The following is a 22,374-nucleotide window of genomic DNA, read 5'->3' on the forward strand; positions in this document are numbered from 1 at the left end:
ACAAACAAGACAGTCGCTGTCCTGCAGAGTTCACAGCCTATTTTAACTACAACAGTGGCGACCAACAGCAAGTGACAGGTTTAGGCTATTTTTGTAATTAGATGAATTTCTTCTCTTATCATATCACATGACAAAAAGAAGTATATGAAGAATGTCTTTCTTTGGCTTGCTGCAGCCTTTATAAAGTTCCTTTTGCTTTGAGTATTCGAGGCACAAAGAGGGTCAAAGACTACGTGAAGCGGTATACCACTAAATAGCCCAGAAACTCTAACAAGCCTTGATGTTATTTTGAAGTTTATAAACACAACACTTCTCCACCTGGCATAACTCTCTTACCAAACTAAATGTTGCTAATCCTGAGGATCCCTGGGCATGTTTCTGTGCCTTGTGCAAGGAGAGGACATGAACTGGGACAAATCTCCTCAGTGCTCAGTTAGAAGATTCCCATCTCCTGACACAGTTCTGATATGCAGGAGTTTTATCTGGAGCTGCTATCAATGCTGAATTACTACTGTTTCTGACAGAAGAAGCCAATCAGTTCATCTCTCAGTCATTTGGCTTAAGAATATATGTCTTCAAATGCTGTGGCATTAACATCATTTTCAAGTAATAAAGAAAAAGGATATTCCTCTGAGAGTCTTACCTCCTGTTTGTATTGACTCAGCTGACAAAATCTTGGCCTTAGAAATAGTTTATCTGCATCTTTTTGCCATCCACTGCCTGATCATATCCTGTCAGAAAAATACCTTTACAGAGAGACAGTCTCTTTACTCTTTTGCCCCTTTCCCTGCTTTTTTTTTTACTCCATGACATACAAGACTTTTGACCAAAGGACTCAGGAAGTAGGTTCAGGGTGGAGCATTTTATGCCTTCCTCAATTGCTCATCTGCTTACAAAATAGCTTTATCTGCACAGACGTGCTGCACCCTGCTCTCTCAGTGGGTGAAGGGTGGTTTGCATGCTTTTCCTATGGGAAATTTTTTTTCCTTTAGGATTGGGCTGAACTGCCTCTTCCCCATGCCTGCACTGATCCACATGATAATGTCCCCGCAGAGATCTCCTGTGACAGCCTGCTCAGAGGTACTGACTGTAGAAGCAGCAGTCTGTTGGGTTAAGCTTGGGCCATCCCGAGTCCCCTCCTTGCTGAACCTTCACAGTTTTAGATGTGAGTTACTGGTGTCAGTTTCAACATTTGCAACGGGGCTTTACAGTAATCATAGCTTTCATAGCCCTCCTTAGGTATCTGTGCAAACACTGTCCCACTCAGCAAGGAGAACAGTTATTGCTCCTTGCTGTTGTCAGCTGCCCAATTTAACTCACAGCTCATCTCAAAAACACTTAAAAAAACATGTCTCTGCTTTCCTCATCCATCCAGTGTTTCGGGAATTCAGAATAATGCTTTTTGAAGAGCCTTCTTGTCCTCACTCTTACTACTGCTCTCTTCATTACTGGCTCTGAGAAGGATGCCTTCTGTCTGTGATGATGTCTTCCCTCTGGATCAGAGGGCAGCATTGTGACTTTCTTTTCACTTGGATGTTTTCCACTGATCAGGATTTGTGCTCAAGCACTCTGAGCAGGAGCAAAGGCCCATGGAGGAGCGTACCCAAGTTCTGGCAGTGACCAACGGCAGGTGCCAACAGGAAGATCATATGAGGAAGAGCAAACAGTACTAATATTACTTCTCATGTATTCCTTCTCCCAGCATCTGCAGCTTAGAGGCTGCTTACCTCAGAGCTTTTTGTCTGCAGCTCTGCTTTGATGGCTTTCTATTCTAGGACTTTGTCCCATTGCTTTCTGAGCCCTTTTTCTTTGCCCATGCTGAAGATTTGTTGTCTGTTTAACTCTTGCGTATATGGGAGCTGTTCTTTTCTTGCTGCACTTTATGCATCTCTTCCAGGTTGCCTTTTTGAGACTGAAGGGAGAAGATGCATGCCCACGCAGGGTGTGGATCTGATACTTGTATTCCTTGTTTCATTCCCTGCTCCTTTTGTAATAACTTGTGAAGCCCTTTTGTCATTTGTAAAGAGCTAAAGTGCTATTTGAAGAGATTTACTCACCATTTTTGCTTTTCTCTTGCTCCCTTTTAGCTGGTTATTAATCCCTAAGAGAGGCTTTCCTGTCATCTCATGACAGCTTAATTTCTGTAAGGGCCCTTGTTGAAGGACCCTATCAAAATCCAAGCACAGTGTGTTCATTAGGTCAAATCAAGGAGGCAGCACTTGGTTATGTCAAGATTTCTCTTGTGTCAAATAATCTTGAGCTGAGCATCTAACTTTTGTAGCAGATGAATGGCTTTCCTTTGCCCCTCTTCTGGGGAAAGGCCATTGTGGGAAGTTTGCACTCTACAACAGCAAGTACCTGTAATACTCACATGTGCTCTCTAACTGATGTCTATAGGTATTCCTCGAGGACTGATATGTTCTTGCAAGCACCACTTGCCTTTTCTGTCAGCAGATGAAGGTAGAAATTGTTAGAAGTGCACTGTTAGGATGCAGTCCATTCAAAAATCAAATTTTGTGTTATCATAGAATCATGGAATGATTTGGGTTGAAAGAGACCTTAAAGATGACCTAGTTCCAGCCCTGCTGCCATGGGTAAGGACACTTGCCTCTGTATCAGATTGCTCAAAGCCCATCCAACCTGGTGCTGACCACCAGGGATGGGGCATTCACAGTTCTCTGGCCAGCATGTTCCAGAGCCTCACCATCCCGTTAGTAAACAATTTATTCCTAATGTCTCATCTACATCTACCATCTTTTCGCCTAAAGTCATTACTCTTTGTCCTGTCACTACAGTGCCTCATAAAGATTCCTTTCCCAGCTTTACTGTAGTGCCCCCCTTTAAGTACCAGTAGACTGCTATAAAGTCCCTGTTGGTAGTTGGTAGGAGCTGGACAGGATGAAAGATGAAGTTCAAACCCTGTTTGATGGTGCTCGGTTGTGCCAATAGCATAGTTCCCCCAGAATTCCCCATTTAGACTGGCTTGTTGCCTTGGCAATATCCTTTCCTGAAAATTCATATTTTTTAATGTTTTACAGATCTGTACTTACTTCTGTCAGTGTGATCCTCCCAAACTTGCTAGCAAGCGTGTCTTTTTATTAAATACATTTCCTTCAAAGATCTCTTTTAAGCTGAATTCAAATAATTGCAAAACTAAAGAACAAGTTAGCTCATTTTGTCAGAGGTGCTAAAAACACAAGAAGATGGCCATGGATCTAAGATCTTATCCCAGGTTGCAAATGAATCCATTCTTGCAGATTTACTGAGTTCCAACTAGTCATGGAAGCTAAAGACAAAAATGTTGAGTTGATAAAATGCTCTGGGGATGCAGATTTCTATCCTGTTGATTGTGTAGTGCATGTCTAGCAGAGCAGAAGAATTCTTACTGGGCTTTTGGCTCCTCAACATATTACATAAAGATCTGCAGAGCTTAGGAGACAGTGTGCAATTTTAAAAATAAGGGAGCAGAACCTCACTAGTAGCATGGCTTTCTGTCCACATATCTGTGTGAAAACAAGCCTAGGCAACCTGTCTTCCATCACTCTCTGCTATTTTTTCTCCTGTCTTCCTCATTCCCCTTCCTTTCACTCATTTTGAGTGCTGCTGCTGCTTTCCTATTCTTTCTCATCCTTGAATCCTGACATTAAAATCCTGCTTGCTTCTGCATTTGATTTTAAAAACTCCTTGCTCCTATGTTCGGGGCAGCACCTACTTCATCCACAGATTTTTCCTTGGATTTGCCTTCTCCATTCTCCTCTTTTGTCTCAGAATTGTCCCTCCTCACATTTCTTCTGTTTATTTTCCATCAGGCTGTTTGCTATTATCCTAGGGATGGACAGGAGCAGATGAGAGGAGCAAAGAGAGACAAATTAAAAGCTGATAGAACAAGTGCAACTTGCAGGTGGTTAAATGGTTACAATAAAAGGCAGCAGCATATGGTATGGACTGAGCCATGATACTGCCCTGAAACTCTTGATGGAGCAGAGGTGCCTCGTATGGTTTGGATAGCAGTATAGCAAGCAAAAAAATCATATGTGAATTTCCCTTGTTTCATTCTGCAGTCCTTTCCCCTGGACCTGGGAGAGCTGAATCAGTAGTTTGCATTTGACTGCAGAACTAACTCAGCAAAAGGGTAGATAGACCTCAGTTTTTTCAGAGCTCATCTCTGCCATTCAGTGTCACAGTGATAACTATCAGCACAGATAGCAATTACGGCCAGCGGCTGCAGGGATCCTTACCAAGGCAGCTGTATGTTAAAAGGAGCAGGGAGCCATGGTGACTCCTTATTTGGCAGCCTGCTCTGTTCAGACCATCCCTTCCTGCTGCAATACTCATACACATGGTGCTGGGGAAGCTGGAGCTCTTCCAGGGCCAGGACTAACTGAGCTGGACCCAGCGCCTTGTGACACTCCGATGCACATGGGCTGAATGAAATCTAAAGAATTTAAAATCCCAACGAAATGTGTGGGGACAGACCCTCTGAAAAAATGTTGTTGTTGGACTTAATCAGTGGGGCTGAGCGAGCAGGTCACATTGGCTTAACATCCGAGCACAAAGGGAGCACGTCAGGTCATTGCAAGGGCAACAGGAGAATAAAAAGGGCAGGATGGAAAAAAAAAACCTGGGCCAGGAGCATGACATGGGGAAACCTGCCAGCTTCCTAAACGCTTGTTCAGAGCCAGCTTTCCAGAGAAGCTAGGCTTTATTGGTCATCAGGGATTATATGCACCTATAGTTGTGCTGGACTGAGCGCATTTCTGTATTTCTGTAAATACAGTTTTGTTCAGCAGGAATCCTGGTGACCCACAGTTCAGTGCTACAACCTCAGCAGCCTGCAGTTACTGTATAGATGCAGGCAGGGAAAGAACCACCAAAGCTGTAGGGCTGTTGCTGCATACAAAGCCTGAGTTAGTCTTTCCCGAAAGCCAGGGAAGTTTCAGAGCTATTTCAGAGCTAGAGAAAAGTATTTTGTATATTTCTAAAAATTATTTCAATGTCTTAGAAGCTGAATCTCTAGCAGATAGGGAATATATTGTTATTCAAAGTGATGTGAGTGAAACTAGGAAACATTGGCTTGCCCAAAGATGGATGAAGGAAACTTCTCCTTTCCCATCCCTACAGGCTTAACTGGACTTACGGGTCAGAGCACGCCAGCAGCACTGGGACTCACTTTCTCCCCTCTTCTCAGAGTAGATGCAATGAAGTGAAAAGAGTAAAGGGCCAGAACATTGTCAGTATCTCCCTGCACACAGAGCGCTTATTGGGATTCAGTTTCCTTGCTGAATAAGGGATCTACAGGAGATATAATGAGGCCAGATTACAAAATAAACATTTCTTATTTCCTCCCTGAGAGCTGCAGCCAAGATCACTTAGAATATTTTGGAAGCTAATCTGTCTGTTACTACAGAGAGCAGCCTGAAATCTGATTTCTTTGGTTTTCAATAGCAGAATATCCTGAAAGTGCAGCTGGTCTCCTGAGTAGGTTTGAATCTTGCGTCTTGAATTACCCAGCTAAGTGCTTCTGTAGCTGTGCCATCACTTCCTTGCCACACAGGCCAGTGAGGGAAGAGCAGAAAGAGACTATTATCTCTCCCTTTGCCAGAATCACATAGCACAGACATTTTTGGGAATAGCTTGTCCCTACTGGTGGTACAATGGCTCAATGCCATTTGGGGAGAGGCATTTCTTCCCTTGTGTCTTTACCAACCCCCCTGCCTCTCCAAGAAGTAGGAGTGGCAGGAATGTGTATTCCTGTGCTGCAGTGAGTGGTAAAATGTATTTCATCCTTTCCTGCAGCCTGCAGGGATTTATGTTTCAGGGCCACCATTTACAGTGCACATTGATGAGCTACAGGAAGAAACATGTGGTTTTCATGACTCAAAACACGCCCAACACTTGTACTTCATGGGGCATAGCTGTGACACACAGTTGTCACACAATGCTGTGTACACATACCATGATACACAATTCTGTAGGTTTTTGGAAGTAGGTTAAAAGCAAGAGCCATTTTTTTATAATCTGAGATCTTTGGAAATTAGGAAGTATTTTTTGCTGTTGGCACACAGCAAACTTTCCTTGCAGTGTTAATCAGTTATGTGATGTCTCCGAGCATGACGGCAGTAAAGAAAAAAAAAGTCCCACTTAATTTCCCAGTTGAAGTTCAGAGACAAGTTTACTGTCATTTGTGAAAGCCTGTTTTGGAAAATACTTGAATGAATGGGAAATTCATAACTGTATGTGTAAAACTGGAGGTTTAATATAGATTTTTCAGCTATTTTGCCCATAGTTGAGTTTGAATCAGCAGTAGTGTATGCACTAAACTTCTTCCAGTGAACTTGAAAAAATGTCGAAAACACAGTTTGACTTTCAGATAGCAAAGAATCAAAGCATAGTCATCACATAGCCTGCAGCTCACAGATTATAACAGAAAGCTTAGTCAGAGTCTAGCATTCAACTACGATTAGATTTTCTTTTTGAGCAAATCACTAAAATAAGAAGTAGCTAGGAAATAGCGTTGCTAGTTCACAAAATATTATGGCAAGTTGCATGAGGTTTGGTGATTTACAGAGTTCTCAACTGATAGTATCCTTTCACTTCTGAAAAAATCTTTTTACTTAAAAAAAAAAAAAAAAAAAGTTGTAGTCTTTGTTCCTATAGACAAAGAACTGGACACATGACCCAAAAGCACATAAAAATCTCTACTTGCATGCATGTGTGTGAATGTATGTTTGCATGGCAAACTGGTAATTTCTAAGCCTGTCTCATGACAGCTGAATGTTTTTTGTTATTGGTGGTAATACTATCTGTCTCTCAGGGGAGAGGCAAAGCCAACTCTATTTATAGTTCAGAAGAACTGTCAAGCATTGTCTTTCACAACAGTTTTATAAATGCTCTGGGACAGATTCTCAACTGGCACAAATGAGCAGGAAAAGAGAAGTCATGCCAATTTATGTTAGTTGAGAAAGCTAGAAGATAACCAGGAAGATCAGCAAGCACTTCGGAAATGGTCCAAGCTGCTTGACTGTGCCATAGTGACATGAGTCTGTGAGCGTAAGTGCTGCTGTAGGTGTTTGCTAGTCCTGGATCATGCATCTGCAGGCAGCAGGCAGCTTGACACCTCTCATGCAGCCAAGACCAGCAGAAATAGTAAAAAATAGGCATGGAGAGCATGCTTCGTGGCAGACTCAGGAGCTGGGACTCTCTTGCCATGATGTGTTATAAATGCAGCATAAAATTAACTTGCATTGGAATCCTCTTGTGCTCAGTGAAAAAATGCATATTATGGCATTGATTTGTAGATATAGGAAACTAAAGTAGCACCCCAACAGGGTCCGTGTTATCTTGGCTTTTAGATGCAAAACTAAGTTATGCAGTAATGTGCTCCGAAGCATCCCAGTTGCATAGGAACCTAATGGCAGTTTTACAAGAGATAGAAGCAGATGGGGGTCCAAACCCACTTGGTGGTTACCTCAGGCCTTTTTCTTTTTTCTTTTATCTTCTCCCTCTAACTACTATGAATAAGACTTTCCCAGGTGGGACCTCCAGCACCAATACACATTGGTTAAAGCAAGTAAAAGAGCTGCCATAGGAGGGTAAGAGAAAATCACAACTTCAGAATACTTGTGAAATTAGTGTTGGCCAAACACTTGGAAGATTTTAGGTCTGCTTTTCTTCTGATCATATCTTGAATCAAATGAGACAGAACTGTGGGAGATATTTTGCAAACCACATCCTAGCGTAGCCCATATCATGGTTCAACTGCTTAGTCACTCAGCTGCAGGAGACATCTGTTCACCACAGAAGGTCTTAAAACAAAGTCTTTTAACAACCTATTACTGATGTGTTATCTCTCTCTTACTCTCCTGTTGGGACCAGCTGTCATCCATTGATGAACTCTTCCTAGTCCCAAGGATGGTTGGTTGCACATAGAAATAGCAGTGTCTTGAAGATGACACATGGTGTACCAAAATCCTAATCTCAGCAGTTTGTAAATCAGATTTGTTCATTGATAACTTTTTGGCAGTTTTGTGGTGAGACAAGGCTGATGGCTTTTTCTAGAGATGTTTCCCACTTGGCACAGGAAGCTGATACCTCATGTCCCTGGGACTGGACCTGCTGAACAAACCCAGAAGCCATGCAGGTAGTAGATTGGAGACCCTGGCTCCACACCACTGCCAGTTTGCTGCTTGATGGTAGCCTCTCGCAGGTATTCAGTCTGGGAGATACGGTTGTTCCTAGGAATTGAATATTTAAGCCATACTGAAAACAATAGATAGAGAGGAGAAATGCCTGTGTGGTGTAAATAGCTACCCAGTGGTCTACATATTCATTTTTGACAATGCAGTTAATTACCTTTCTGACTTCTCAATATACACTGATCCAGTGCTCCTCTGTTTTCTTTCCATCCAGAGATGGTATCAGAAGTGCTGCCCTCTGTGGTTTGGTACGGTCTCCTCCGATCTGCAGCATTATCCGCTTCAATCCTCCATAGCTAGGTACAAGTCAGTGGAATTTTGCCTCACCCTCTCTTGCCACAATAAGAAAATAAGCTTTTCTTTGAGGATTAGGATTAGTTGATTCACAGAGTTGTAGCATTTGCAAATAATTAAAACTGGATTTTGGTACAAAAGACCATCGTTTTCTGCTGTTGTTTTTGAAGCCTTTTCTGTCTTTCCCGTTTACATTAGGACTGACAAATATCCATGCATAATCTCTTCAGAACAGTCAGGAATCAGTGCCTGGGCTTGCTCCAAAGGTACTTGTTATTTTCCACAGGAAGGTTGTCCCTATGTCATTCACCATTATAAGAAGGGAAAATCAGTTTTCCCTTTATTCATCAGATCAGTGTTTTAGTTACTCTCATCCACAGCTGCCTTCATTAGTTGAAGGTGCAGTGAGTTACCTTTCATGCACAATAAGGCATTAAAACATGCATGTAATTTAATCTGCATCTGCAAACGGTGGCCAAGAAGTTGCAAGTCAACTTAAAAATAATAGAAATGCTTAGTTCATGTATCTTTTCATGTACCTTCAAGACAAAGCAATTCTTGCATTCAGGCAGTAAAGCATGACTGCACTTATGCATTCACAAAATTCAACAAATCAAATGTATATTCAGGTATTGAGATAGAGCAGAATGTTAAGGTATATTTGTTAGTGGAATTCACTCTTTATTTAAAAAGTATTTAGTTCTTCATTCCAATGTCTTCAAACCCACTGGATCTTATTATTCATGTTAGCTCACTAATTTATTTCCAGATTTTTCTCAAAATCTTTAAGAATTATTCATTCCTTTTTAAACTAGAGAGTTTTCAAGCACTTTTGTTTGACTTGCTGTTTGAGTGTTGTGTATGTTTACAAGGCAGAATGCCTTCCTGGTCACTTTTCTGCAGGGGCACTTCTCAGTTTTGGGGTCTGGTTCCACATAGACCAGGAGACAGGAAGGAGGAGATTTTGTGTTGCTCAGACATGCTGTGCTAGCAATACTGAGGACTTAGCTGTTAGTATGCAACCTCTTCTCCTGTAAAGATGAGATTCAACTAAATGATTGACTGTAGGTTGCAGTGGCTTGCTTTGCTCAACAATTGACGTTAAAAATGTCCCTTGTTCCAACTGTGTGCTTTGGAGCAAGACCAGCAGCTAAATTGAGACAGGGTGAGCATAGCTGTTGGTGCTGCACGTGTCATTCACCACCACTGGCACTCTGTTATCACTTTACAAAGAAGGGAGTTTCCTGTTCCTATTCAAACTTTTTGAATGACATCGGGCAGGTTTGTGCTGCTCTTTTTGTTATTTAGATTTACTTATAATACTGCCTTGGTCTCTATGCTTTTACAATTTGTGCTAAATGCTACTCTGCAGGGCAAGCTTGGTTTTAGTGAAAATTGCAAAAAAAAAAAAAGTAATGTCAAAGTTCTTATCTGCTTTTTTCTGTTTTTAGGCCTCTACGATAACTGGATGCCAGCTCCCAAGTTTTTCTGCACTCATTCTGAGAAATACCATGTGTTTTTTTCTGTTTTTTCAGAATGAGCATAGTCAGAAATCTTCCTCCAGGTACTGGAGCGTGAGCAAGGCACCAATATCCTGCGGCGTGCCTTGGAGTGGGGACTTCAATGTCACTGAATTTCCATGGATTTCTAGACAGCAGTAACAGGATAGTGAAATGAGCTTATGGCAGTTCAATGTAACCAAATAGTTCTCTCTGATCCAGACTAATCAGTTATGCAGTGTATTTGGAGTCACCTTCCCATCCACATTCTTCTCATATCTCTGAAAGTTGCATGTTATCAGACTAGATAATATCTACATCTTCTCTAAAATTCTCTAGAGTTATTCATTAATTTCCCTCTTTGACAAAAGATCATTTAATTCTTGAATTTTAAAGATGCAGAGCTCTTGAATTGGTAAACTTTTAGTTAACTTCATTTTGATACTGATAATGCTGCTTTTTGTCCCAGAACAGACATGTAAGATATTACCAACTCTGACAATTCTGGAAATGATTTATTAAAGGTGAATTGTTTTCAGCACTTGCTATAGTTATCAGTGGTTAAGTGACATCTGAAAAAGCAACATGATGAGAGTCCACTGCTGCAGTCTTCACAAGTGAAGAGGAGTATTGCTTGTAGAGTCAGCAGTTCTGCACACACTGTGAAGAAAAATCAAGCACAAAAAATTTCCTTTGAAGGCAATTACCTACATTTTTATAACTCGAGTGATGTTCTTTTTCTTTTTTTTCCAGTAATGCAATCGGTCCCCTTGTTGCACTGTGGTTAATCTATGAACAAGATGGTGTCATGCAAGAAGCATCAACTCCCGTCTGGCTGCTGTTTTATGGAGGGGTTGGGATCTGCGTGGGTCTCTGGGTCTGGGGCAGAAGAGTTATCCAGACTATGGGTAAAGACCTCACTCCAATCACACCCTCAAGGTAGGTGCTCAGTTATCATTATGCTGGTTGATATTTGTGTGCGAGCCAGTCTGAGAAACTGCTGTGGCAGTACTTTGCTGTTTTTGCTGTGCTTTAATGATAACCTGGCTTTGATTTCTTTGTCCTTCTAAAAAATGAGAAGAAAGAGAAAGAAAGGAGGGATGAAAAAAAAAAAAAAAAGAGAAAGAAAGAAAATTGAAAAATATGTATATACCTATAAACTAATACTGAGTGAGTTTGAGGTGTGGAGGTCTGTGTGAACAGTCTTCTGCTGATGACCTGACTAACATGGCACAAGGTGTATGTGGAATTGTGAGATTACAGTGGCTTTCCTGGTGTGCTTCAGACTATTCAAAGCCTATATATTCATTACAGTAATTTTTGTCCTTGGTACGTATTAGACCTCTTCTGGTGCTTAACCAAATCACTAATCAGGCATGATTCACCGCAGCATAACATAGCAAAAGCTCCTGACGCAATGAGCCGTGCCACCAGTTACTGCAGGTGATTAGCTCATGCTGTTTTCATTATTCAGCAGTTCCTTGTTCTCTTTATTTGTATGACAAAAATCAGTTGGAGATAAATGGTTGAAGAAGACACAGGTAAGACTTTGGCAGACTGCACGTGGTATCAGTCCAAGCTGATGCAAAGAGTGATTGTGAAGTGTTTTCTTATGCTTCCCGCAGTGGATTCACTATTGAGTTGGCTTCGGCGTTCACAGTTGTGGTAGCTTCCAATGTTGGACTTCCTGTCAGTACTACACACTGCAAGGTATGCCTTCGCCGAGTGACTGCAGTCAGGGCAGTCTGGACTATTCATCTTTAACTATGCTGCTCAGATCAGTGGATAATGGCACGTTTATGCAAGGGAAGTGTGGCAAAGGGAAAACAGCCCTTTAAAAAATAATAAAATAAGATTCCAAATATTGCGTTGACGTCACAATAAAGCTGTTGCAATTGGGCATGGCAGCCATTGGAGTGTGAACTCCTTTAGCTGGTTTAGCTGGTTAAAGAAAAACATTGCTTACCAACATGTGAGCTCACTTTAAAGCAAACAATTGCAGGGGCATCTGGCAGTGGAAAGCCTGGTTTCCTCCAAAGGTGCCATTTGAACCTGGTCGTGTAGCGTTTCTCCCTTGTTCAGAGGCTGCGCACCATTCATCATTATACTTCACTTTCTTGTTAAGTGCATGGCATGGGATTTCCTGCATATAACTCTTTTACTACAGGTTTTCCATATGTCTTTTTTTTATTTCTTCACAGTGGATTTTGCATTGAAGTAATGTGTGCGCTAACGGTACTTGTAGCCTCAAATGTGGGTATTCCAATAAGCTCCACCCATTGCAAGGTATTGGAGTTTGCAGTGACCCCATCAGTAAATCACATCACTAGGACAAACCATAACAAAATACGAGATATACCGATTGCTGCAGATTGCCTTCACTACGCGATGCACCATGCAGACAAAACACCAAAGACTGTATAAAGCAGGTAGAGCTGAGCAAAGTCAGCATTACAAGTAATTGCACAAAAGTCTGGAATGTCTTTGATCCTTGCTTAGTCATATTGAACTAATATAGACTTCTTAAAATAACATAGGCTCGTGGTTTGTGTGATCCGGGTTACATGTAGTTTAGAGCTGTTTGTATAAAAAAAACAGCGTTACATCCTTACGCTAATAATTTAATTTCTTTCTTCTATTAAACCAATTCATCCTCACTTTTGTGCATTATAACACAGAATACAGTCTCTGTAATTTGATATTTTATATATAAATATATGTACACACATATATATTTTAAAAAGCCCAGCTTGAAGACAAGATTGATAAAGGTTGTGTCACATGCTATAGGAGAAAACCCGTGTAGAGGCTGGTAGACATCACAGAGCATTTGCACTGCAGAAGAACACTGGGAATTTGGAATTTGATTCCACAGGAAATTCATGAGTCCAGTATAATTTTTGCCTTCCCTTTGCTTCCCCATGGACTCCTGGACACTCAGAGCTGGCTGTATAAGTCACCTTCCAGTAGAGCGTGGTGAGGATCCCTTTGGGGAGCCAGCAGCTGCCAGGCAGTCTGCTTTGAGATGTACCACTAAGCCCTAGCAGAGCCAGATCCTGAGGGATTCGGTTGTGCACCTGGGGGGCCTTGGAGCCCTCCCAGCTCTGCCAGGGCAGGTTTTTGGGGCTCACTGCAATGCAGCAGGCAGGCAGTGAGATACTGAGCTTACTCACCAGTGGCTTTGAAAGAATCTTAAAATCCACAAATCTTGCTGAACACCCAGAGTTAGTTCAATTGGCCTTTTCTAGTGAAAACTACTTCTTCAGAAAGTTGCAGAAAGTTGCAAAATCATTTATTTCTTTCTGCTGTAGAGTCCTTTGATCAGTAGCCAAGCCTGGACTGTTCTGAAAGGCTACTTGGCCTAACTGGTTCCTCTGATTCAATCAGGGAAAAAGTTTGTAACACATGAGCCACTTGTGAAAATGGTAGCTCCAAAACAGCTCCCTTTCAGCTAAGTCAAAGTCAAATGCCCAATGAAGAATTGGCCAGGGAGAATAATGCAGCTTTGATTATCTGCACTGTGTGCCTGGAGCCTTCTAGTCAGCCATCAGAAAAGAGAAAATACGCTTTGGTGCAGACAAATAGACAACTTTAAATGCAAAAGGGAAATTTTCTTGGAAGCCATCAGCTAATGAGAGGGCTGTGTTAGAATGTATTTATTGACTCAACACATTGACTCAAGTCAAAGTCTTGGTCTTTTTGAATGGCAGGGCACATTAACTCTTCAAAAATTGCTTCCATGAAAGTAATTAATGTCGTTAAGTCTTCACCTCCTACTTGCAGCTTGCTATGTATAATTAGATAGGTTGTTCTTAGTGGGAGGATCTACCTCCTAACAGGATTAGGCTGTTCTAGAACATCACGCTACTACACCAGTGTTTCAGCAAAACGAAACTGTGAGTTGAGAGATCAGTTCACTGGTCAAGGGCCCAGTGAAGGCATATGGGAGTGATTATCTGTCATTCACGCCATGGGAAAATGTCTCCCTGACAGCATTGCCAGCTCCTCCATCTTTCCTTATGGAATTTGCTGCAGACACAGCAAAGAAGCAGTTGCCGTTGAGACAGAAGTTTCTTTTTTTTTCAATCAGCAGAAACATGATTTCACCTGTTCAGCCTGTCTTGAGTTTAGCATGGAAAAACCAGTGTGCTGTGAATGCATGCCTCCCCCTTCTGCTGCCCAGGTAGGCGAGCAGCCAGCGCTGGGTCTCATACACAGTGCCTGTTGTTTACTGTAAAATGTGAGACCTACAAACAGGTGCTTCTCAGCTGTAACACACTGAGAAAAACAGAGTGCAGGAGGTAGGTGCTTTTTCTGTGCAAAAGTAACTTTGTTGAGGTCACACTGCCAGATCTATTTTGCTGTTACTATTTTGGGTGTTGTAAACACTCTCTGTCTTGCTATTAACAGAGTTATGGTAGTTTGGGTATTATTTTGAGGCACGACTGCACAGGAATTTCCTGTTGATCTGCTCTGAGCAGAGCATACTGAAGGCAAACTGCACTGGTTTCAAACCAATCTCGAAGTAGATGTCATCTGAAATTCCACAGAAGGTGTAGTTGCTCTACACCGAAGTTTTAGCTACTCTCCTAACCTTTAGTCCATCTGAATTACTTTTAATCAACTAAACTTTGATTATGTTTAAAACAAATTACCAATGCCATCATTGCTGATACCTTTTAAATTTCAGGAAGGACTCAGAGATTACTGTATGTAAATTTCAGGCTTGCTCAATAAGCAATGCTCCTTGTTGTAGCATGTCACACTGGTGCTAAAAGCATGCAGAGTGTAAAGCAGAGCCTAACAGCTGAGCTGCTGGAAAAGTACTGTTTCCCTGGATTAACACCTGAGATGTTCAGAAGCCAGGAGTTCCTTTTTACTGAGCAAGGTGCTGCTTTTTTCTCGAGATTCCTGCAAGCCACATACAGACAGGCCTCATGCTCCCCCAGCTAAGCACAGCCTAGCACATTGTCCAGTCCTGGTATATTCAGATTAAATATTACCTAGCAAATTTCCTTATTAGATCAGGTCAACCTACAGACAAAACAAAACAATCTTTTAGTTTTATTCCCTCAGACGTATACCTCCTATAAAACATGGTCCTTCATGTAATTTCACCCAGTCTTGAAGTTGACCTTCAAAGCGTTGGGTCCACTCCTCTGTGGGAACATCTCATGCTTTCTTTAAGCCAAGGCCTTTCAAGTCCCAGAACATCAACTTTAGTTTTTTCTTGTTATGTCAAAGGAGCATTTGATTCAGTGATACGAGAGTGATAGGGTAGTCAACGAAGCGCTTTTGCCTCTAAAAAGAGAGGTTAGGCAGCAGTTAGAAGTTATGTAGGTATTAACAAAGATGTGGATCGGATATCCTCTCCTATCACACTCCAGCATTTATAATTTCCCTGGCTCCATGCATCATTTGCTTGTAGTCTATAGAGAGGGACTAATTCTCCTATTAAGAAAATGAATAAGGAAGAGGAAGCAGGGATGTCATTTTAGCCTGCAGGAGGGGAGCATAAGCCTGGTTGTGTTTTGGAGTTTCAATTCCTTCAAAGCTGAATATTGTTTCCACATTCCTTAATGCTTTACTATCTGCTTTGAATAGACATGTATGGGTCTACATCGTTTTGTTAGTGGCAGAGTGGCCATAATAATATGAAGGGTTTATACGCAAGTACATGAACTGAAAACACATTTGAAGGAATAAATGATAGACAGATAGTAGCTATACCTTTGCTGCAGCATTTTATGTGAAACACTAATCTCCTCAGCTGCCCTGTTAGTGTCTGTGAGGATATTTTCCCCACCTGAAGCCAAGCTTCTTGATATTCCTGTAGTTTGCATGCCCCCTAGCATCAGGCTGATGTGTTCATCTGCAGGGAGGATGTTAGCTCTGGGTGCTTTGCTTGGTGGCTTGTCTAGAAAGGCTGACTTCCTGTGGAGGGCTTGACTGAGGGCAGCCATCATCATCACCAAAAGGTCTATATCTCAGTGCGCCGGTTTCGAGCATAGCCTGGTATCAGCTGACTGGCATTGGTGCAGACATGGTGCAGGAACTGAGACATACCCCTCACATCTCTTCTTTCTCTCTCCTCCCACACTTACAAGGTGGGCTCCGTGGTGGCCGTTGGCTGGATCCGCTCCAAGAAAGCTGTTGACTGGCGCCTCTTCCGCAACATCTTCCTTGCCTGGTTTGTGACTGTCCCAGTGGCTGGCTTGTTCAGTGCAGGGGTAATGGCACTGCTGATGTATGGTATCCTACCTTATGTCTGAAGAGCCACAAACAGGGGAAGTAGCCAAGCCAGCATCAAGGGGAGAAGCGTTCCCATGAAAGGACCGATTGGAGAGAATTCATCTTCCATATCTAACTTCTTATCTACTGTACATAACAATGTGTCATATTGGTGACATGGTGATGTGGTGCCATTTCTTATGTATTAAATAAATATATATGCATATAGTAGGTAACAATACCTAAGTTATATTATTAGTGGGGTGAAAATAATTGCCTAGAATTTAATATTTAGAAAAAAAAATTGTACATAGTGTATCATTTTGGTGGCAATTTTTTAATCTTTTGAAGAGAAGTATGGATTAGGAAATGTTTCTTGTCCATTTGATATAAGAAGCGAGGTACAGGACTGCGTAACACATGAATTTTTTTAAAGCTACTAAGATACTGGAACAAAATGTGCATTAAGTGCTTTTCATAAGATAACTGTTCATATCATATTGATCTTGGTGTATCATAGCATAATGGTTATGGCTTTGTAAATACTTACAAACAGTAACTCTTAAATGGTGCATTTCCCTTATATATTTTGGATAAGAAAGTTTAGGAAGTACCAAAGAAGCAGGGGAATAGCTTGCCAATAGTATATTCTCGTCTACACGTGTGGATGTGTGTTGTGTTTCTTCACCTCTAATTTAACACTATTTTCACCAAGCTACCAACAGCTAGGCTCTTTCCATCTCAGTGTAACTAAAAACAAAACAAAACAAAAAAAGCACACAAAAAAGTTTGTTCTACTTGTCGTTGCTTAGTAGGCAGAACACTGTTGTCCACTCTAGCTGGCAGTCCACTGACTTTGTTTTGTGAAGTGTCTCACTTCTTACTTTCCACCTTTCCCTCAAGCCCTGGTCCCATTGCCCTGCCATCAGCCTCAGTGCCAGCACAGACTATTATCTTATCTGCCTCTGTCCAGTGAGCCATGGCTGCCTGCCTTCTGGTACAGGAGTGGGGCTGCCTGGTGTGACTGCGGGGCCACAAAACCCACTCAGCCCCACTCTTATGGCTGGGGGCTTTGGCTGTTGGTGGCCAGCACTTGGGATGCAATTCCTCATGGCAGCTCAGGGGACTTGATGCAGGAGGTGGTGAGCTAAATCCCTGCACAGCTTCGGGAAGCACATTTGGGTGAAGGTTACTGTTTGGTGGGTGGGAGGCAAAGGGCAAGGGGTGTCTGGAAGAGGTTTGGAAATCTCTTACTGTTTAAATGCTGCTAAAAATTTTGATAAACGGTCTTGGTACTCCATTGTGACTTTTCCATTGGTCATTCATACTAAATTTATAATAAAAGATAAACAGCCCCAATTACTTCTTACCTCTCGTTTTTTAAGTGTTCCTCATCTGTGTTAGCCATGCTGAGGAAGGGCACCAAAGCAGGAAAAGCTCATCGACCCATGCCGTCTCCACGATGGTGTCTGTGTTGCTGACCACAAGCAATGTATGCTGCTCGCAGGGATATCTGAGATGAATTTGAAAAATTGGAAGGTCCTGGAAAGCTGAACAAAGGAAAGGAAAGTATGAGGTTCTGTTGGCTTTTGGGGCATTGTTTGCAAGCAGTAGGGCAGAATTTAGAAGAGGACACCTCCAAGAATAATTAACTGGAGGGTGAGAAAGAAACAATGACACCATTTTGGCATACCATCATTTATGAAAAACAATGCGTATACTCAAAAGTCAGAACATGGCCCTAGAGTCAAAACTGCAGCCCTGTACCGCCCAAATACACAATAATTGCCTACTGTAATCTACTCAGCTAGAGCCGGTTTGGGTGATAGTTACCACATGTGCTGAGACTGGGGCCAAGTCAGGAGCAGACCAGCTTCACTCCAAGGCTCCTAGCCTCATCCCTCATCCCACTATTTTCATGTTATATTATTTACGTAAGTTAAAGAATTCTAGGAGTTGGTAGGTACCTCCACAGATCTTCTAGTCCAACCCCCATGCTAAAGCAAGTTCACTTGAGTAGGCCGCACAGGAAACCATCCAGGAGGGCTTTACGTATCTCCAGAGAAGGAGTCTCACATTCCCTCTGAGCAGCCTGATCCAGCATTCTCTCACCCTTGCAATAAAGAAGTTTTTCCTCATGTTTGTATGGAAATTCCTATGTTCCAGTTTGTGCTCTTTGCCCCTTGTTCTGTTACTGGGCATCACTGAAAAGAGCCTGACCCCATTCTCTTGAGACCCGGCTTTTAGATATTTACAAGCATTGACAAGATCTCCCCTCAGTCTTGTCCTTTCCAGGCTGAACTGTCCCAGGTCTCTCAGCCTTTCCTCAAAAAGAAGATGCTCTATGCCCCTCATAATCTTTGTGACCTCCCGCTGTACACCCTCTAAAAGTCCCCTGTCTTGAACTGAAGGAGCACAGAACTGGACACAGTACTCGAGATGTAGCCTCAGGAGGACAGAATAGAAGGGGAAGGATCCTTTCCCTTGATCTGCTAGCCATGCTCTTTTTAATGCACTCCAGGATCATGCTGTCTTTCTTGTCCACTAGGGCACACTGCTGGCTCATGGCCAACCTATTGTCCACCAGGACACTCAGATCCACCCTCTGCTGTACATCACACCTGCAATGATCTAAAATATGAATCTTGCAAGGCTGAAGCTTTTTGAGGCTTCCTGGAAAGATCAACCTCTTGAAGTAGAATGGTTATGTTGCAGTATCACCTTTCATTAGCAAAAAGTTTAACCTTGTCACCTGTGAAGCATGAAGTGTGGTGATTTTAATGTAATCAGTGGTAGGGATGCAAGTGTCTATTTCAGAACTAAAGAGATAACCACCAAAGGAGCCCAAATATCAGAAAGATGCTTAATTTTACATGTAATCAGTTCTAATCAGAACATGAAGATGAGGACTTTCACTCACACAAAGAATTTTTACCAAGATGGGTAATCAAATGTGTTACAAAACCTAGCTTCACCCCTACCCACTTTCTCTACCAGTCCAGATGCTTGTTAATATATTTAATATACTTTTTTGTTCCCTCCACAATTAACACACACACACTGTTCTTTTTTAACATATATATCTCTACAATCCTATAGCTAACCCAAGAGACAACAACAAAGCTATCTAGCCCTCTCAAAAGGGCAGAATTTTTATATTCTACCCCTTCTTCTTCCAACATTCAGCTTCTCGCTCAGAAAACCCCTCTGAAAGCCTCGAGCAGAAACATATGTGGTAAAAGCAAGAGGATCCCAACACAATTTCTGACCTAAGTTCCAGCACCTGCACCACTAGTACTGTTTTCTCTGCCGTAGCACAGCTGTGTCATGTGGAGTGACAAGGGTGATTACAACCCCAGTTTTCTCACCTCATAACCCTTGGTAAATTTAAAAAGAATGGGAGTCAAAGAACTGCTTAAGTGCAGCAGCCAGTTTAGTTCAGCCACTACAAAACACATTTAAGCATGAAGAATGAATGCAGAAACATGATTAAAATGTTCAAGACAATTACAATTCCTTTCTCAAAGAAACAACTTCAAAAAATGAACTTTCTGCTGTCTCTTACATCATGTGGAGGATCAGTGGTAATATCCTTAACTCAAATCATATAGTAGAGAGCCAACCAACTAGCAGGGCTAATAAGTGCTCAATAGGCCCTAATTGTCCTCCTCCCCCTCTTGGGTATCTCTGCTTTTGTAGTCTCTGGCCACGGCTTATAGCTCTATAGAAGTCCAAGTCTGAGCTTCCCTTCCTGGAAGATGTGCTGTAGAGGGGTTGGAGCCAGCCTTGTTCTCTGTTAGGCCTGGCTTAATTGTCTTCAGAGCTGCTTTGTTCTTGCACATCTACCTGATGGCCTCTACTGGGACTGGTTGCTGCTACTAGTTGTTCTCTGCTTGTCAGTGTGACTAGAGTAGAGAAGCTGCTGTCTTGTGCTGTAGCAACCCGTGTTTCCCTATTTGTCCTCTTGGTTGGAGCATCTCTTTTTCCTGCACCGTCCTGTGGGACTCATGACTCCAAAGTGAATACTTCTTGCTCTGAGGGCAGTTAGAGCTTAGAACTCCTGGATTTAGGGAACTGCTTATTCCAAATGTGCTGAGATTACTTCTGTTGGATGTAACTTAATGCTACTTACAGGGTGTATTTGTGTATGTATGTTCCTGGGAAATACATAGGGTAGTGTAACAGAAGGGTATGGGGCACTACTTAGGGCTTCTTTGTTTTTTATTAGTAGTAGAGAGACTCAGGTTTCTTGGTGAGAGCTTATAGCCTAGACCTGGGAACTCTCGAGCAATGAAGTGGCAGAGTATGGTCTTTACAAAAAATGATGCTGAAAAGGATGTGGATGAATACATGCTTTTGGAGAACAGAAGGCTGTTTGGATGAAGGTCTATTTATATGGTTCTATTTATATGCTGATATTCCTCTCTAAGGAAGGCAACTGTTGGGAAAAGTCTTTTTGAAAAGTTTAGAGGTGTCTGACCTTGTCTTTTACCTTGTGTTTCTTTTGCTTTAGAGATGTTGAGATGGTTTGATAGATTTGATGGAGCACTGCTTCCATCTCCTGGTCGCAGAGAGAAAGAGATCTGGAACTGAAGCAAGATTATATTGCTGCTTTGAAGCTCTCTAAGCCCCTCCCTTCTGCTTAGCAACAGAGCTGAGCAGAAAATAATTGTAAAACACAAACATTGGCAGAATATGGGTTGTTTTTTCTTTTTTTTCTCAGAGCTCGAAGGTGAGGTTGTACGAAGATCAAAATCTAATTGCACTGGCTGTGTGATACTTGATTATCCTAGATCCCAGGAGAAAAAGATTACTTCAATTGCAATGAATCAAGTTAGATTGTCACACTGATAGCCACAAGTGAACTTGGCTTGTGGCTATCCTACCAAAGTAATCTTTCTCTGAAAACATGTTAGTGACCAGTGATGCATTTTAGCATTGCATGGTTAAACACTTAGTCCAGAGTGTGTTGTTGCTTTGAAGGATCTCATATGCATGTTGCATCACTGTTCAAGCTAACTGGAGTTTCCAGAAGTCCTTGTAACACCTACAAAAATTTGCCATACTGTTAATCAGCCTCTAGATGCAGTCTGTTTGTGATGTGGGATCAGCAACAAAACTGGATTCTTTCCTTATCAGTCTTTCTAATTGAAGTTGCTGTCTCAGGTGTGGTAGCATCAGATAACTTTAAGCACATAAAAAGTAGAGGATGTATTTTTGAGAGATGTTGGGGTATCCACACTCAGTAAATCTAGTAGTTACCTGCCCTGAATGACTTCACAAATACAATTCTAGGCAGTATGCCCAAGAGCATGTAAGTCATCAGCACAGTGCATAACACCACTTGTTTCCTTGGATTAATGGATGGTAGAACCAAGAGCATCATAAGTAGATCTGCTAGTTTTCAGACTAGCCTGGCACATACAAACTTATAGCTCATATATACAATGCTTATGAGTTAACACTGCATTTTCAGTTTTGGTGGAGCTGAGCAGCAGATATTACCCTATATAGAACTCCTGGCAAGAGCAAGCATTCAGGATTTTAATACTGCCCTGCACCATTAATGGAAATAAGTCTGCTTTTCAAGTAGTCTTTGAAGTAAAGAGTACTTAAAAGGACTGAAATGAAGTTAACTTCCAAACACAGGGATGAGTTTGTCTTATGGTGACCTTGAACTCTACTGCTCTCAAATAAATTGTTCCCAGTGCTATGTCTAATGGCAAACACGTGCCAACATTGCCCACTTCCCTTTGTTGAAAAAAAAAATAATGTAATAGTGCAAGAAAAATAGTGTGTAGTCACTGGCTAATCACAGCTGTGTTGAAGCAGGATTTGAAGCAATGAAACAGTGAAGTGTCAAGGAAAAGAGCAATGTGAGCAGTAACTGAAGGACTATTTAGGTACAGAGCATCAGTAGTTATCAGTAGTTTGTGGTGAGCAACATGTGGATGCTTGAATCAGGATCACGGTGGTGTGTTTCCCAAAAAGCTAACAAAATTATATTTCTCTCCAAAAAGCTTATTCTTACTGTCAAAAGAACTAGGATGCATCAAGATTTCTCAGTGTTGCTAGATTTTAAGACTTTCCTGACCAGAGATAGCATAACTCAGACTCAATAAAACTATCTGACTGCGTTTGTCTTCTCACTCAAA

General features: G+C 41.8%; 1 protein-coding gene and 1 long non-coding RNA gene across 6 annotated transcripts in view; one reads left to right on the forward strand and one right to left on the reverse strand.

Annotated features, from left to right (window-relative positions):
* SLC20A2 (solute carrier family 20 member 2) overlaps nucleotides 1–17,581 on the forward strand; it is a 57,586-nt gene extending 40,005 nt beyond the window's left edge. For 3 of the 5 annotated variants that reach the window (XM_031607586.2, XM_090138684.1, XM_090138685.1), the window contains 3 exons: nucleotides 10,742–10,927; nucleotides 11,614–11,698; nucleotides 16,096–17,581. In XM_031607586.2, the coding sequence (XP_031463446.1) occupies nucleotides 10,742–10,927; nucleotides 11,614–11,698; nucleotides 16,096–16,260 (436 nt within the window). In that variant the 3' untranslated portion in view covers nucleotides 16,261–17,581. Of the gene's footprint in view, nucleotides 1–992; nucleotides 1,455–10,741; nucleotides 10,928–11,613; nucleotides 11,699–12,189; nucleotides 12,275–16,095 lie in introns of those variants that run through there. The other 2 variants (XM_090138686.1, XM_090138687.1) reach the window with 2 other exon arrangements.
* Nucleotides 10,155–22,374, reverse strand: part of LOC116238091 (uncharacterized) — a 34,552-nt gene continuing 22,332 nt past the window's right edge. Inside the window, exons 2-3 of the long non-coding RNA XR_004168875.2 lie at nucleotides 17,590–17,769; nucleotides 10,155–10,648 (exon numbers count right to left, since the gene is read on the reverse strand). This is a non-coding gene — a long non-coding RNA (uncharacterized LOC116238091). The remainder of the gene's footprint in view (nucleotides 10,649–17,589; nucleotides 17,770–22,374) is intronic.

Source organism: Phasianus colchicus, chromosome 4 (assembly GCF_987193195.1).
Source record: "Phasianus colchicus chromosome 4, bPhaCol1.hap1.1, whole genome shotgun sequence".
Lineage (NCBI taxonomy): Eukaryota > Metazoa > Chordata > Aves > Galliformes > Phasianidae > Phasianus > Phasianus colchicus.